Below are 13451 nucleotides of genomic sequence, written 5' to 3' on the forward strand. Positions count from 1 at the left end.
AAACTAAAGTAAATTCTGTGCTTGGACTCACTTGGTTCCTATTAAGCACAATCTCTTAATGGCCTTTTTATCTCTTCCACTGCTTATTGTGATTTTTTTTCCTCATAATAATAATAATAAAAAAAACATCCTTTAGAAAACTGTTTAGAAATGGTCTAAATGTGCTGGTTATAATCACGCGGTTTGAAAAAAATGGTTTGAGTACTATCTAACTGATCCATTCTCCTCACACTGTGGACATAAACGCTGCAATACCGTCATTACAGCAGACGTCGCACCACGCAACTGTAACGTCAGCTGCCTTTCCTGGTAATTTGAGATTCACTTGCCTTCTACAGCACTTTGGGTTCGACAAACCCGACAGTAACTGACACGAAAAGGTGATCTGCACATCCCAGCCACCTCATGCCTTGTGCACAGAAACTGAAATAGGCCTGTATATATTTTGTGCTACTTGCTACAAGTGGTGCGAGGAAAATGCCGTAAAAAGTGTTTCATCATTTTAAAAGGTTTAAAAATATGATCTTGTGGCTTAAAGCACAGAAAAGCTCAGTTAAAATCATGCAAAGTGTCCGTAAATGCCCAAGAAACTCAATGTGACTCTTCAGCGTAAACGGACCTTTGACTCGACTCTAAATGGAGCTAGGGATTTCTTTGACAGGAACTAGTACACTCTACCTGTCACACGCCGATATGTTATGATCTACGTGTGCATGTGGCAGAGTGGCTGGGTTGTGGTCTCGAGCTGTCAACCGCTACAGAATAGTGGACACAAACAGCCAGGAACCAGGATCACTCTGTAGAGATTTGGAGGTCATACAAACACAATGATATTAAAATGCTTTTAGGGGCCACGAGCATCGACTGATGTTTTCCGAATACATTTAATTCAGGACAAAAGCGACATTCATGATTGTAAACAGTGTAAAGCATTTTGTAGAGGAGGTCTAATCATGAATTACTCATTCGAGAATCAATAAATACAATATTTATGGCATTAGGTAAAACATGCCAGCCGTCATCTGGCCTACACATCGCAGGCTGAACATGTTACCGTCACTCTCTATCATTAAAGATATCATTAGGACTACATCTGCCCAATTATAGCAGTTCCTAGTGATTAATTACCAGGATTTTAATTATCTTAACAAGGATTAAGGCCTTAACAGATCAGAAGGATTCCCTTCTGACTTGTTTCACTTTAGTTGTTAATTAATTTTCTTGCAAAAGAGCAGTGGAAATCATTAGCATAGCTAAGCTGAGTTTCATTTAAAAGCCGGTAAGAAAGGAAGGAAAAGGGGCTGGTATAGAAATTCTCTTGAGGATTAGCTTTAAGTGTGGGGGCATAGCTGAGAGGTTAAGATGTGGCCCTAGGTACATTAAGTTCAGCTGTGTATGCCCCGACAGCTACAGCTGTGAGCTGGTCTCTGACTGTTTGATCCGAGGGCCGCAGACATACAGGCCATTGAAGGGATGAAAAGTTCCATCTTTTGTGTCCTGGCCAGGAGGGGTTTTATGACTGATGGAAAAAAGTGAGAGTGTGAAGGAGAAAGAAGATAGAAAGAGGAAAGAGAGGGGAATGGCCTCCTTTATTTATCCCACTGTCCCCATTCATGTCTCTAAGGTGGCTTAAACTCTAATATTCCAGAGTGCACCTCTGTCATGCTCCTCCTGGTTCACTGCTGACAGTGTGGTCCTTCAAAGGGTCAGGACAGATTTAAAGTATCTAGAGCTGGAAGGTCATACCATCTTCCCCAGAGCAATGGTATTCATTGCAATGAAATTTTAATAAGTCAATAGGAAGCATTATTAGAGGGGATTCATATCCCCTTCCTAAGATTCCATCTAGCTTACAAAATCACGGAGCTTCTCCTATTAACACTCAGGCTGCTTCACATCCTCAAACCTCCCTTTCAGCACATGGGCCTATGAAAAAGACTCCTGCCTACTCGCAGCACCAGGGAAGCTTTGGTAGAGCTCCGGTATAACGCAAGAACCATTAGGAAGCGCAAGACAGAGGCAAGCCCACCCTGAAGCTTTAAGAGCAACCTTCAAGGGCTCAGGGTCAAGGCAGTGATATTGTTAGAGATGGAGCTTTTTTACCAGGATGAGGAGCCATGGGGCTTCACAGAGTACAAGAAGAAGGGGATGAATGCAGAGGAAGTGGGGGCAGGGGTCGAAGCATATTGAAGAGAAGTTACTGCAGGGTGTCTCCCTACAGAGGCTGCAATGACTGCGTTCTGGAGCTAGTTTTACATTTTGACTTTGTCTCATTTTCTCACAGTTAGCAGTTGGTAAGGGATAAGTTTCTCTTTGTTCCTCAGTTTTCTCACATAAATAGCTCTTTAGCACTGTTGGCAGTTAAAAACATTAGGTAACGGCCAGAACCTACTGATGTAACAGAGGGACGTGTTCAGAAACTTTTCCCCAGCCAACTACCTGACAATGTTATAAAAAAAAAATCATGCTGTGAAACTCAAAATGTCAAACCATTATTCTGAGTACAAAGGCATACAATGCTGAAATACAAAGTGAGTGTGAGGAGACAGGGAAGGAGGCAAGGGAAAGGTTAGCGGGGACATCCACAATGAATCACGGGGGCCTACCGAGGTTAACGGTGAGCTTGACGCGGCCTCCGTCCAGCTCCAGTCGCAGGGTGTCCGCTGACTCCTTGGAGGTGGTGGCCATGAGCAGGCCGTACGCTCGCTGAGACATGAAGCGCAGCGCCACATCTTCGGCCTCCGTGTGCATGGTGACCGGCATGATGATCTTCAGGTACATGCTGCCGTCGTAACTCAGCACCGTCGCCTCTGCAAAGGGGCGATGAAGAGGATGAAGTAAGCAACGAGTAACAATCGAGGGAACGGTGTCTCCCGAACAAAGGTCGGGCCGGTATCACAGCTAAGTTTAAAGTAGCTGTGATAATCCACCTAAGCTTAATTACAGTTGAAAAATCTTTCAATCACTCACGTCCCGCTTTCTCCAAAGACGACAGCTCTAATTCAAACAGGATTTAGACAAGACATGTATTTGGACGCCATATCAACAGCATAGGATCAAGGGAAAATTCGGCATGAATCAAGATCAAAGCCATGTATGTCTGAAAACGTCACACCAAAACAAAAGGGGATATAAATCTTGTTACACCTCTCAGACATTCAAATTTAACAATTTCATAGAAATAATCAATGCGCACATCTTCTGAATGTCTTTTTCTGTGTGTACACTTTTAGCACACCTTATCATTTACAATGGATTTGTTAAATATGTATAACATTTGCTTAAATTAGATCTATCGGATGGCCTAGGAACGCCTTAGGGAGGTCTGGGCTTCTGTGACCCAGCCCCCTGATAAGGGGATAAAAAATATGGATGGATAAATAATTATCTCATAATTATGTTTACATTTGTTTACAAGAACCCACATTTCAAGAAAACGCTGACAATTTTAAAGTGTAGTGTATTAATACAAGAAGAACAGGAAACCACAAAAAAAGGACTTAACAAAAACATCAGATGCTTGCCAAGCTTAGAAAAACAAAACTCAGTCCGTGCTGTAACACGGTCTTCATGTTCACACTACATTGAAGCGTGGTTACTTTCTCTAACATCGCTGCTGCCATAAATAGACCGCTGTTGGAGATTGACAGTTCCAGAGGAGTGCTCTTATCTTGGAGCGTGGGTCGATATGTGTCACCACAGGCTAACATGAGTCACTTTCACAGGGTGCTTCAAGCATTTAGATTTTAGAGTGTACAAAAACACGATGTTAAAAGATGCAGAAAAATCCCTCCTACAGGCCAGCAATCGCTTAAAATGCTGCTATTTCAAGAGAACACATCAGATTCGCAAATCCTACACAACACACTGTGTGTACTTTGACAAAAGTCCCACTTGTATAAAAATGTGATGCCGCTGCATTATTTTATCAAAACAGTGAACGGCTAAAAGAGACCATTCATTATTGCATAATCACCATCACTACAACCTGCAGGGCCCTGTCCCTGTCAAATCAATATCACAGATTCTCCTGTCATTCAGCTAATCTGTGAACTCAGTTTATATACACAGGTGTATCTAGCTGGGTATTACAGAAGTGTGCCTGCAATAATACAAAAATCCACAAGATGGCAGAAGAACATCACTTAAACCACGCTTGTCATCCGAGGAACCAAATAGTAAATTGTTAAAATTATCACCCTTCAAAATAAGGATATTTCATCCTATACCCTGACTGTCCTGACTTGAATCCAATTTCTCCTTCCCTCATTACCCTCCTTGTCCCTCAAAATTCCATTCCGTCATGGCTCACTCACCCCCTCAGACAAGCTAAGACAAACCGCAGGCTGAGGTGTCTGCACCTAATTGGGATGAATCAGAAGGACGTGGTGTTGTTTGACGAGCTCACCCTGCCTCGCTGTGGTGCAAAGGCCACTCGTGTGTGTGTGACTGACACAGATGGCGGCAGGAGGCCTGGCTGCTCTGTCGCACTCCTGCCAACATCCCAGCACTTCAGCCAGTGGGCTGAATGCAAGCAAGTCTCAGGTGGCATTTGGTGCACACACAGCTCCTTGTTGGTTACAATACAAGGAAGAATGCTGTCGTATGTGTCAGCACATTAACTTAACAGAAACTTTTCGTTGTTTGGTGTTGGGACTCTCATGATTTCCTTTTCATTCTTACTGCAGTGCATGGGGCCTCATATAAAGGAATATCTTTGCTTGTGTGTATATGTTTGTCCTGCTTTTAATGCGATAAAAAAGCATTTCATTTCTTTTCTGGAGTGTAGCCAAAACAATTATATTTATCATAGTCAGTATTCAATTATATACAATGAATTCAGATTCTATAATTAATCCTTAAGTGGTCAAAGAAGCTTCACTCTTGGCCCTTCTTACCTATCTCACAGTTGGTACCAAGGTATCCGGTGCCAGTGCAATCACAAATGTACCGGTTCCAGCCCTCTTTGCAAAGACCTCCGTTGCCACAAGGGGCACTGCTGCAGCGTTTCTGTAGCTCACGGGTGCAGAAACTGCTGACACCCAGGGCACTCTGGATCTCAGCCAGCCGGCGGACATCCCGGCTCTTGCCATCGATGAATAGGTCACGGACGCAGCCTACGTAGCCGTAGTTAAGGAGCGCTGTCCAAACTTCTGGCGGCAGGATGAGATCTGACTTAGATTCGGGCAGCCCGCCCAAGTACATATCAGTGTCCAGGTCCAGGATTTCACTGCCCTCTGGGGAGCTGAAGGGCATGCTGCGGCTGTTGACTGAGATTGATCCTAAAATACAGAAAGAAAGAAGAAACAAGCAGCAAGATGTTAACTTTTGAATCTGATGTTACTGGCACCTGGATACATCACCCTAACTGCAGCTACATGAATGAATATAGGTCCAGCTTATCTGTGCATGACTGAGCATGCATCTTGTATTTAGTGCTTGACTAAAGTGATTCAGATGGTCAGGACTGAAAATGTGTATAGTCTATATACGTAAATGTGAGTGAGCGGAATAGTGGGAGGGGCAGTAGGTGGCTAATTTAGGGAAACAGAACAGGGACAGACGGAGACAGAAGGACATACACGCCACAGAAAGAATAGATGACAGTAGAGTGTGCATCCATATGCGTGTGTGTGTCTAATGTGTCTATAATAGGCTAAATGGAGGAGAAGGGAAGCAGAATGCAGCAGGGAGTGGGTGAAACAAAAGGCCCTCTCTCTTTCGGTGATTAACGACTCCATCTTAATTTTCTATTAAAAGCCAATTACAGGAGGAGCAGCAGTGAGATCCCATGCGTGCATACACACTCACACACACACGTATGCACGCATTCACACGCTTCCTCATTATAAGGCAACAATTGAGGGAGATATAATGTCCAAGGTTCTTTCCCACCTACAGATCATTCATCAGACAATGCCCACTCAAGCATACAGATGCTCCTGTTTGCACCCCCAGAAGGCAGAGGAATTTAAAGACATCACACAGTTTTTAAAAATAGATATACTGTTAGTATATGCAATCACTACTCTGCTTCCAACATGATTGAATTGTCATGAAGGACAAAACAGTATTAGACTATGACAAAGTCAGTTCTGTCCCCTTTTCCGTGCAGAGTCTATATTTCTGTCTTCCTAATCCAGTGAGCCATTCACATGCACTTAAATCGCATGCAACATAAAAAAGTGACTAACCCAGTTTTAAAGCACTCCTCACCTTTCCTTCCTTCTCTTTGGAAATCCACATGGCACCATTCCCCATCGTTGACCTTCTTGTTGCTGGCCTTGAGCTTTGTTTTTCCGGAGCCCATATCAATCAGCAGGTACAAATACCCCTCCAGAAGCTCCATGGCAAAGTAATCAGTCTTCAGCTCCCTACCAGGCTTCTGCTCTTTAGGCCCCTGAGGCCGTCCGTGGCTGAATAACAGAAGGCCGCTGGGCTCTGTGGTCCGGAAGTCAAAAGAGATAGAGCCCGTCTTCTTGGTGTTCCACTTTGGCAGAGAGATGTAGGACTCGGGGGTCTCAAAAGTTACAGGATCCAGGGCTGCTACATCCTCACAGCGGAACACCAGGTCACCATTCAGGGTGATTTTCGGGTCACGCTCGATGGCCAGCCGTGACAGCTCCAGCTTAAAGTCGTTGTTCTTGTACACCACCTAAAAGAAAAGCAAATGGTTGAAAGGTTATGATTGTGCATTTGGAGTCAGACTATGATTTAAAAACATGTGACTCAAAAAACAAAATGCAGTTTCAACAGCATAGTCTGTGTTGTCATGGCTGTTAATACTGAGAGCCAGCAAATGCATTTTAATTGCTTCAGGTAGTTTCAAGTATTAGTTATAGTCGCTGCCGGGGAATCTCAAGAGCACGGGGAAATGACTTAAAACTTGAATAAGTACATGACTTTTTCATGAACTGCAGTGTGGAACTAGTATTAGCGGAAAAGAAGCTGCTTTAGTATCTCCTGCACATGACCCGGTAACAACAATTTTAGGTCAGAGAAAAGGTTTTGCTAAGGGAAACAGGAAGAGCCAAGAAGCGAGATGAAAGCAGGCCGAATGCCGATGTCTGCTAGTACTGAGGTGTGGACCCACAACTTAAAGAGTGTATTGTACTCTCATCACTGGTGTTTAAACTCCTGAACTCTGGTTCATTCCATAAACCATACAAATGTTTCTTCTTGTACAAAACCATTCCTCACAAATGGAGTAAATATGCATAATAAATTGAAAAAATTAAAAAGGCTCCAGGGGATATCCAGAAACAGAAAAAAAGCGAACGTTGCCTACAGCTCCAATGCAAATGTCTCCAATGGTCTTTGATGAAATACAGCTCTATTGTTTGAGCTCAGAGTGTGCCTCCGTGTATGCATTCATAATGGATTAATTGCTGAAGGCAAAGCAAATTGTTCTTGTCTTTTATAGTTTTAGTTTTCTTTTTATTTGTTGAACACTCTGTACACAGCTTTGTGAGAGGCCTTCCTCAAGGTAATACTGTGAATCAGCAGAGCTCTCTCCATTTGTGCGCTGTTCGCACTCTCTGTTTACCACACTGCTCACAATAAAACAGAGAAAAAATAAGCTGGTCTTCATTTCAATCCCTGATTTCTGCTGCTGTCTAAGCTGAAAGGTTAAGGAGATTGTTCCGGTTCGGTTTGATTCCGCCAGCAGATGTTCTCATTTGAATTGTCAGAGAGTATAAAAACAGAAAGAGCTACCTGCTCTTTGTGTTTGGAGTACAATTCTTGTTCTCATGAAAGGATGGAATGACAGTCATCACCTTCTATTCATATCTACTACTTCCCACACTGGAAAAGGGTGAAATTTCAATTGCACAGAGGTCAGAGTGAAAATGAAGGTAGAAAACTTTTTACTATGCTTCAGAATTAAGTTTCTCATTTATGAAACACGTTTCATTTCTTCAATCATGTAAAAAAACAAACAAACATATATGACAAGTTGAAGTGAAGATCTTATACTTAAGAAAAACTGAAACCTTGAAAATATTCACTAGTTATGTAAGTGTATTCTAGTTTGGGAAGCATAGATGTCAGGGTCCTGGGACTGGGCGACCCAGGATCTCTGAGCAGTTATTTATTATATTATTATTATCATTATTATATGTATTTTGGTGTTGCTTCCCTTCTCTGTGCTTGTGTGTGTATATATGTGTGTGTGGCTGAGCACCCGTTTATAGGCGGCGTCAGGCCTGGAGGGTGTGGTCCTGCAAGGGGACTGGCCACACCCGAAGCCACACACCTGCTGCTGATCAGGCCTCGTCGGGGGAGCTACTTAAGAGAGTCTTGGAGCTCCCACCGACGCGGGATCATTGCATGAGACTCCACGTTAGTCACCCTGTCTAAGCTAAGTCTGAAAGTAGATGCCTGCCGATCTGAGTGTCCTGACAGCTGCCGTTATTGTTTCCCGCAGGAAGAGCGTGGAGGGCACGGAGAGCAGCGAGCACCGGGGGGTGCTGACACGGGAGCAGAGAGCACACGGACTATTCACAGGAGACACGACACGGGAGTCTGGGAAAATACGGGGAGTTATTGTTACGTTGTTTTTCACCTTGTAAATAAACACTGCCTATACATAGAGCACCGCGCCTGGGTCCTCCTTCCCCACTCCTTCCACGGTGTGCCATGCCGCACCGTGACAATAGACATACGACCCTGTCCTAAACTTCTATAGCCAAACATCTATAACATCTGTAGCCATATCTCATTTATAGCAGCAGAAGACACAATTTCTTGGAAGAGACCAAGTTTAAGTTATATCAAGGACTTGCTTGGGTATTTTAGGTGCTAATTGTACATGCACAACCAAATCATGGGTGCTCCACTTCAACTGTGCTGGAACAAGATAGAAATAGTGAGACTAAATAAGAAAAGGGAGAAATGTATTGGATTTGTATGATTTTATGTTTTAATTGTAAATACACGATTTATGGGTGTGTTTGGATCATATTTTTAAATATATAAAGTATAATATATGAATGTTTACATGCTTTAATTGTTTTCTTTGGGAAAATGTGGAAGCACCCCTGGCGGGTTATGAGCAAGGTGTGGCTCAATAGCAACAGGATATGAAGGACTGCCAATTACCTGATTTGTGTGCGTTCTGTTTGCATGTGCTGAACAAATAAATACTGTTGGGAGTCATCATAAAGTTAAATTTAAGTTTAAATCTGGTCCCTTTTTTCATTAATCATCCCAAAGTCATTTAAAGTTGGGGTACACAACAGTACCGTAACTTGATTAAAAAATATAACTGGTGCAAAAGGGAACTACATTCCTGCATTGCCTCTGGGCCCTGAGTCTATCCTGCAACAGTAGATGTGCCTTTTCAGACCAGATCAGAAAAGTATAAACAAATCCGGAGATGTCCAGGAAGAAAACAAACCAGCATTGCCCTGGTGGTATCTTCACAAAATATGTACATTATTGACTGTAAGCCATTCTAAAAAGTACACAATTTTCTGTTTTCTGACTATGTAGCATTACTTAAAAAAAAACAACAACAACAACAAAAATACAATATCTAGGAAACTGGGGAGAGTTAGTACAGTTTTGGCTGCTATAAGAAGACTTGATGAAGATTGCACCAGTCTGGGTGAGCAGACTTCACACAGTTTCCATGCAGAGGACCAAGATCTTTGAAAGAAGTGGATCATTAACAGGAAATACTTTGTTCCCAGCAAAAACAGCATGAAAGGTTTTGGTTAAGGGTACTTCACTTACCCAGTAGAGTTATTCAGCTGTCTAGCCAAGCATGATGCAATGCTTAGCTAGTTAATGTTAGATGCTGTGTAACCTGACTTAGATTAGATGGGTTTGATGGATTTTACCAAACTGCAGCTTAACCTAACTAATATGATGTACAGAATATTGTATTTCATTTCTTGTTTTTCACAGAATTTTTACCCAAGCTTCTAACTTACTGAGCAGAATTATTATTGCTGAATTATTTTGTGTGTATTGTGTCACATTTTGGTTTTGATTTGCATTGGCCTGTTTTTGCATTTGCTTGTGTGTATAATTTGCCTTCTGTGATGTGGTTCATGATTTTTTTGGCTGCCTAATTTGTCCAGACCGCTGCTGTCATTCCTCATTGTCTTTCATGGTATCTCTTTCAAACGCCCTCCAATCTAACCTATTTTTTTTTCTTGCACACGGGCACACTGTCTCATCCACTCACTCTTCCTTTCTGTCAAATGCTACACCTACACACCGGCACTGAATGCTCAACAAGAACACAGATATGCTGGGTTATTCTTAAACTTAAGCCTCCTTTGGTTATCTTCAACATTAACCACGCTGCCACATGTACTGTACACCTCATAATGTCACCATTAGCACAGATTAGTACTGGTAATTAGGTATGATAATACTAAAATTGGCAGCAAATAAGGCGTAAACTCCTCTTGCTTAAGGTGTTAGAAAAAGAGAGAGATAGGTGCAAGAGAGGAAAAGCAGCATAAAAAATAAAAGCTTTATTTTTTTTTATTTATTTACAGGTTTTCTCTTGGTTTTGCGTTCAGCTCTGTATCCAAAAAAGGAAAAACTGTCATTACCATCATTGCAGAGACTGCTTGAAGAATTTCCTTTGTCTTGATCATTCAATTGTTGTTTGACTTTGCCTGTTTACTCATTTCCTGTTTTATTTTGTAGTCATTTGTCGCCTATGTTTTGCATGTAGCTTTATTTCCCTTGTGTCGTTATCCTAATTAGTTTCACCTGGGCCTTGTTCCACAGCTGTGTCTAATTCCCTGATTAGCCCTCAGTGCATTTGTGTATGTATATATAGCCCCATTTTCCTTTTGTTTGAGTGTGTGTTAATCTACAGTTCTGTGTTCCTGTCAGTGAGTGTGAAGTGTGGCTATTTTTTTCTTTGTTTATGGACTTTGGTGTTCCACCAAATAAAAGGTTGTTTTTTAGTTTATTTTTGTGTCCGTGAGTCCTTTGTTTGCATCATTCCTGCCAAACCTCTTGACAAACCAAGTGCTGTGCTTGTTATAAAGAATCACACAACATGTTTGAAAAGACAAGATGAGGCAAGAAATCCAGCCATAAACATCTTGTAGCTGATGACTTTCAGCTTAGAGACTCCAATGACTGATTTTCAATAACAGACAGGTCTGCAACACTGTTGACTGGCTACTTTAAAGATGAACATATATTTTAAACACTCAGAGTGTTGAAGGGTAATTTTCAGGTAATTTTCATCACTTTTTCTTGAGTATTAACTTTACAGCTACTTGATCCAGATAGACTATTATGTGCTCAAACTTACATAGAATTTAGTGTGTCCCTTAGAGGGTTCTTTTTATAGGTTTTCGGAGTCAATAACAACAGTAAGGGTGGCCAGATTTCTACTATATTTGTGGTTTTCTCCTTTCTTGTTTCCTGGAATTTTAGTCAAAATTTTTGAATATGATTCCTTGAACATAGCACTGATGCCATAAAATATATTTCCAATTTTATATGGCAAAGAGGGTAACAGTCACTAATGATGTGCTTTTAAAAAGTATACAAATGTATCCATTTGTTTGGAGCCAACAAATAACCTGGCTAGGCAGAGGCAGGACACTACAAGCATAACCACAAATTACTGCAAGCTTTCAACGTGTACATGACATCAAAACCTTTGTAGGGTTAGGATGGGTGTTACTAGTTAGAACAACGATGAATGTAGGCATTTATCTTGGTGGCAGATCAGCTACTACTTACAGTAGTGATTCAGCAAAAGCAGAATTGTTTTGAACTGCCAGTTCAGGTGGCTGGTACTGAATGGCAAACATGTTTAGCATGCCTGACTAGGTTCAGATGCTCTGTAAACTCGTCCTTATCATACTAGCACCTGTGTGAAAATCAATTTTATTTTCATTTGTTGGAAACACTCCTTGTTAGTTTTGGTGAAATTATCTATTAATTGAGAGATAAGCCATCTTTTCAGCCAGTTATGTCTACAACTCAGTCTTTGGTAAAGGGGTAGATTAGCTAGAGGGAACACAATGTCGTAAAATGCTAAAGACGGTAGAAGAGAGTGGTGTTAAGCAGTATGGAAAACAGGAGAAGATGGTGGCGAAAGACAAATGAGAGGGTAACAGAAGGACAGAGGGCTACATGGGAGCACTAAAGCGTGTAAAGCATACCATCACTCACAGTTAAGCCAATGCCTTATAGCACATGTGTCAAACCCAAGGCCTGCGGGCCACATCTGGCACGGCGGACATTTATATCCGGCCCGCGAGATCATTTTATATAGATTTATTATTATTGTTATGCATGGCCCGGCGATATGAGGCGCTAATAACACACAAACTACAGATCCCAAAATGCAGCACTGCAGCCTCCTTGACGAACGCTAGGCTAGCTGGGAACATCCCCACGTCAATCAAGTCAAACTTCTGTTATTGCGAAGCTAGCCCCTCACAATGGCGAAGAGAAAAGTTGATTCTGAAAAAAGAGCCTTTCAGCACCGGTGGGAGACTGAATATATGTTTACAAACATTGCCGGTAAACCCGTGTGTCTTATTAGTGGAGCTAATGTGGCTGTAATTAAGGAATTTAATTTAAGGCGACAAATAGGCTGAAAAACCTAAATGTCGAGCAGAAACTACAGAAAGTAGAAGAGCTAAAGAAGAATCTAACATTTCAGCAGACTTTTTTCTCCAGAGCAAAATCACAAAGTGAAGCTGTTGTGAAAGCAAGTTTTATTGTAGCAGAGGAGACAGCCAAATCAGCCCGGCCATTTACCGAGGGAGAGTTTCTGAAGAACTGCATGATGAAGGTGTGCAACGTCTTGTGTCCAGACAAAACGCAGATTTTGGCAAATGAGAGCCTGAGCAGAAACGTATGTCAAAGTGTAACCGACATGAAACTGCCCTGGGACAAACTTGTTGGACTTACAACAGATGGAGCGCTGGTGTTGTGCGGTGAAAAAAGTGGACTAGTCGGCAGGATGTGAGTAAAGATGCAGGAGAACTGTACCAGTGAGTCAACAGCATGCTGCATCATACACCAGGAAACGCCGTGTGGTAAAGTCCTAAAAATGGAGCATGTAATGATCACCGTGACGCAAACCGTAAATTTTATCCGAACTAAAGGTTTAAATCACCGTCAATTTCAGTCTTTTATGTGGGAAATAGATTCAGAGTTTGCCGACGTGCCATCACTCAGAGGTCCGTTGGCTGAGTTGGGGAAAAATTCTCAATAGGGTTTTTGAGCTCAGCAAGGAAATCTGTCAGTTCATGGACATGGCATGTATGATGCGGTGAAGGCATTTCAAGTTAAGCTGTCACAAATGTTCAGTGCAACTTGCCTCACTTTCCCTGTTGCCAAGTAATGTTGAACCAAGTCAGCGCAACAGTGTTCCCAGATGCACACTTTGCTGATAAACTGAGCGCACTGAGTTCGCACGGCGCTTTGGTGACTTTGAGCCACAAAATGAG

General features: G+C 42.0%; 1 protein-coding gene across 1 annotated transcript in view; it reads right to left on the bottom strand.

The window, feature by feature from the left end:
* Positions 1–13451, bottom strand: part of nrxn2b (neurexin 2b) — a 660624-nt gene that overhangs the window by 356052 nt on the left and 291121 nt on the right. Inside the window, exons 8-10 of the mRNA XM_080898453.1 lie at positions 6217–6655; positions 4899–5282; positions 2607–2810 (exon numbers count right to left, since the gene is read on the bottom strand). Of these exons, the coding sequence (XP_080754579.1) occupies positions 2607–2810; positions 4899–5282; positions 6217–6655 (1027 nt within the window). The remainder of the gene's footprint in view (positions 1–2606; positions 2811–4898; positions 5283–6216; positions 6656–13451) is intronic.

The sequence above is a fragment of the Rhamphochromis sp. 'chilingali' genome, assembly GCF_963969265.1.
Source record: "Rhamphochromis sp. 'chilingali' genome assembly, chromosome: 1".
NCBI lineage: Eukaryota > Metazoa > Chordata > Actinopteri > Cichliformes > Cichlidae > Rhamphochromis > Rhamphochromis sp. 'chilingali'.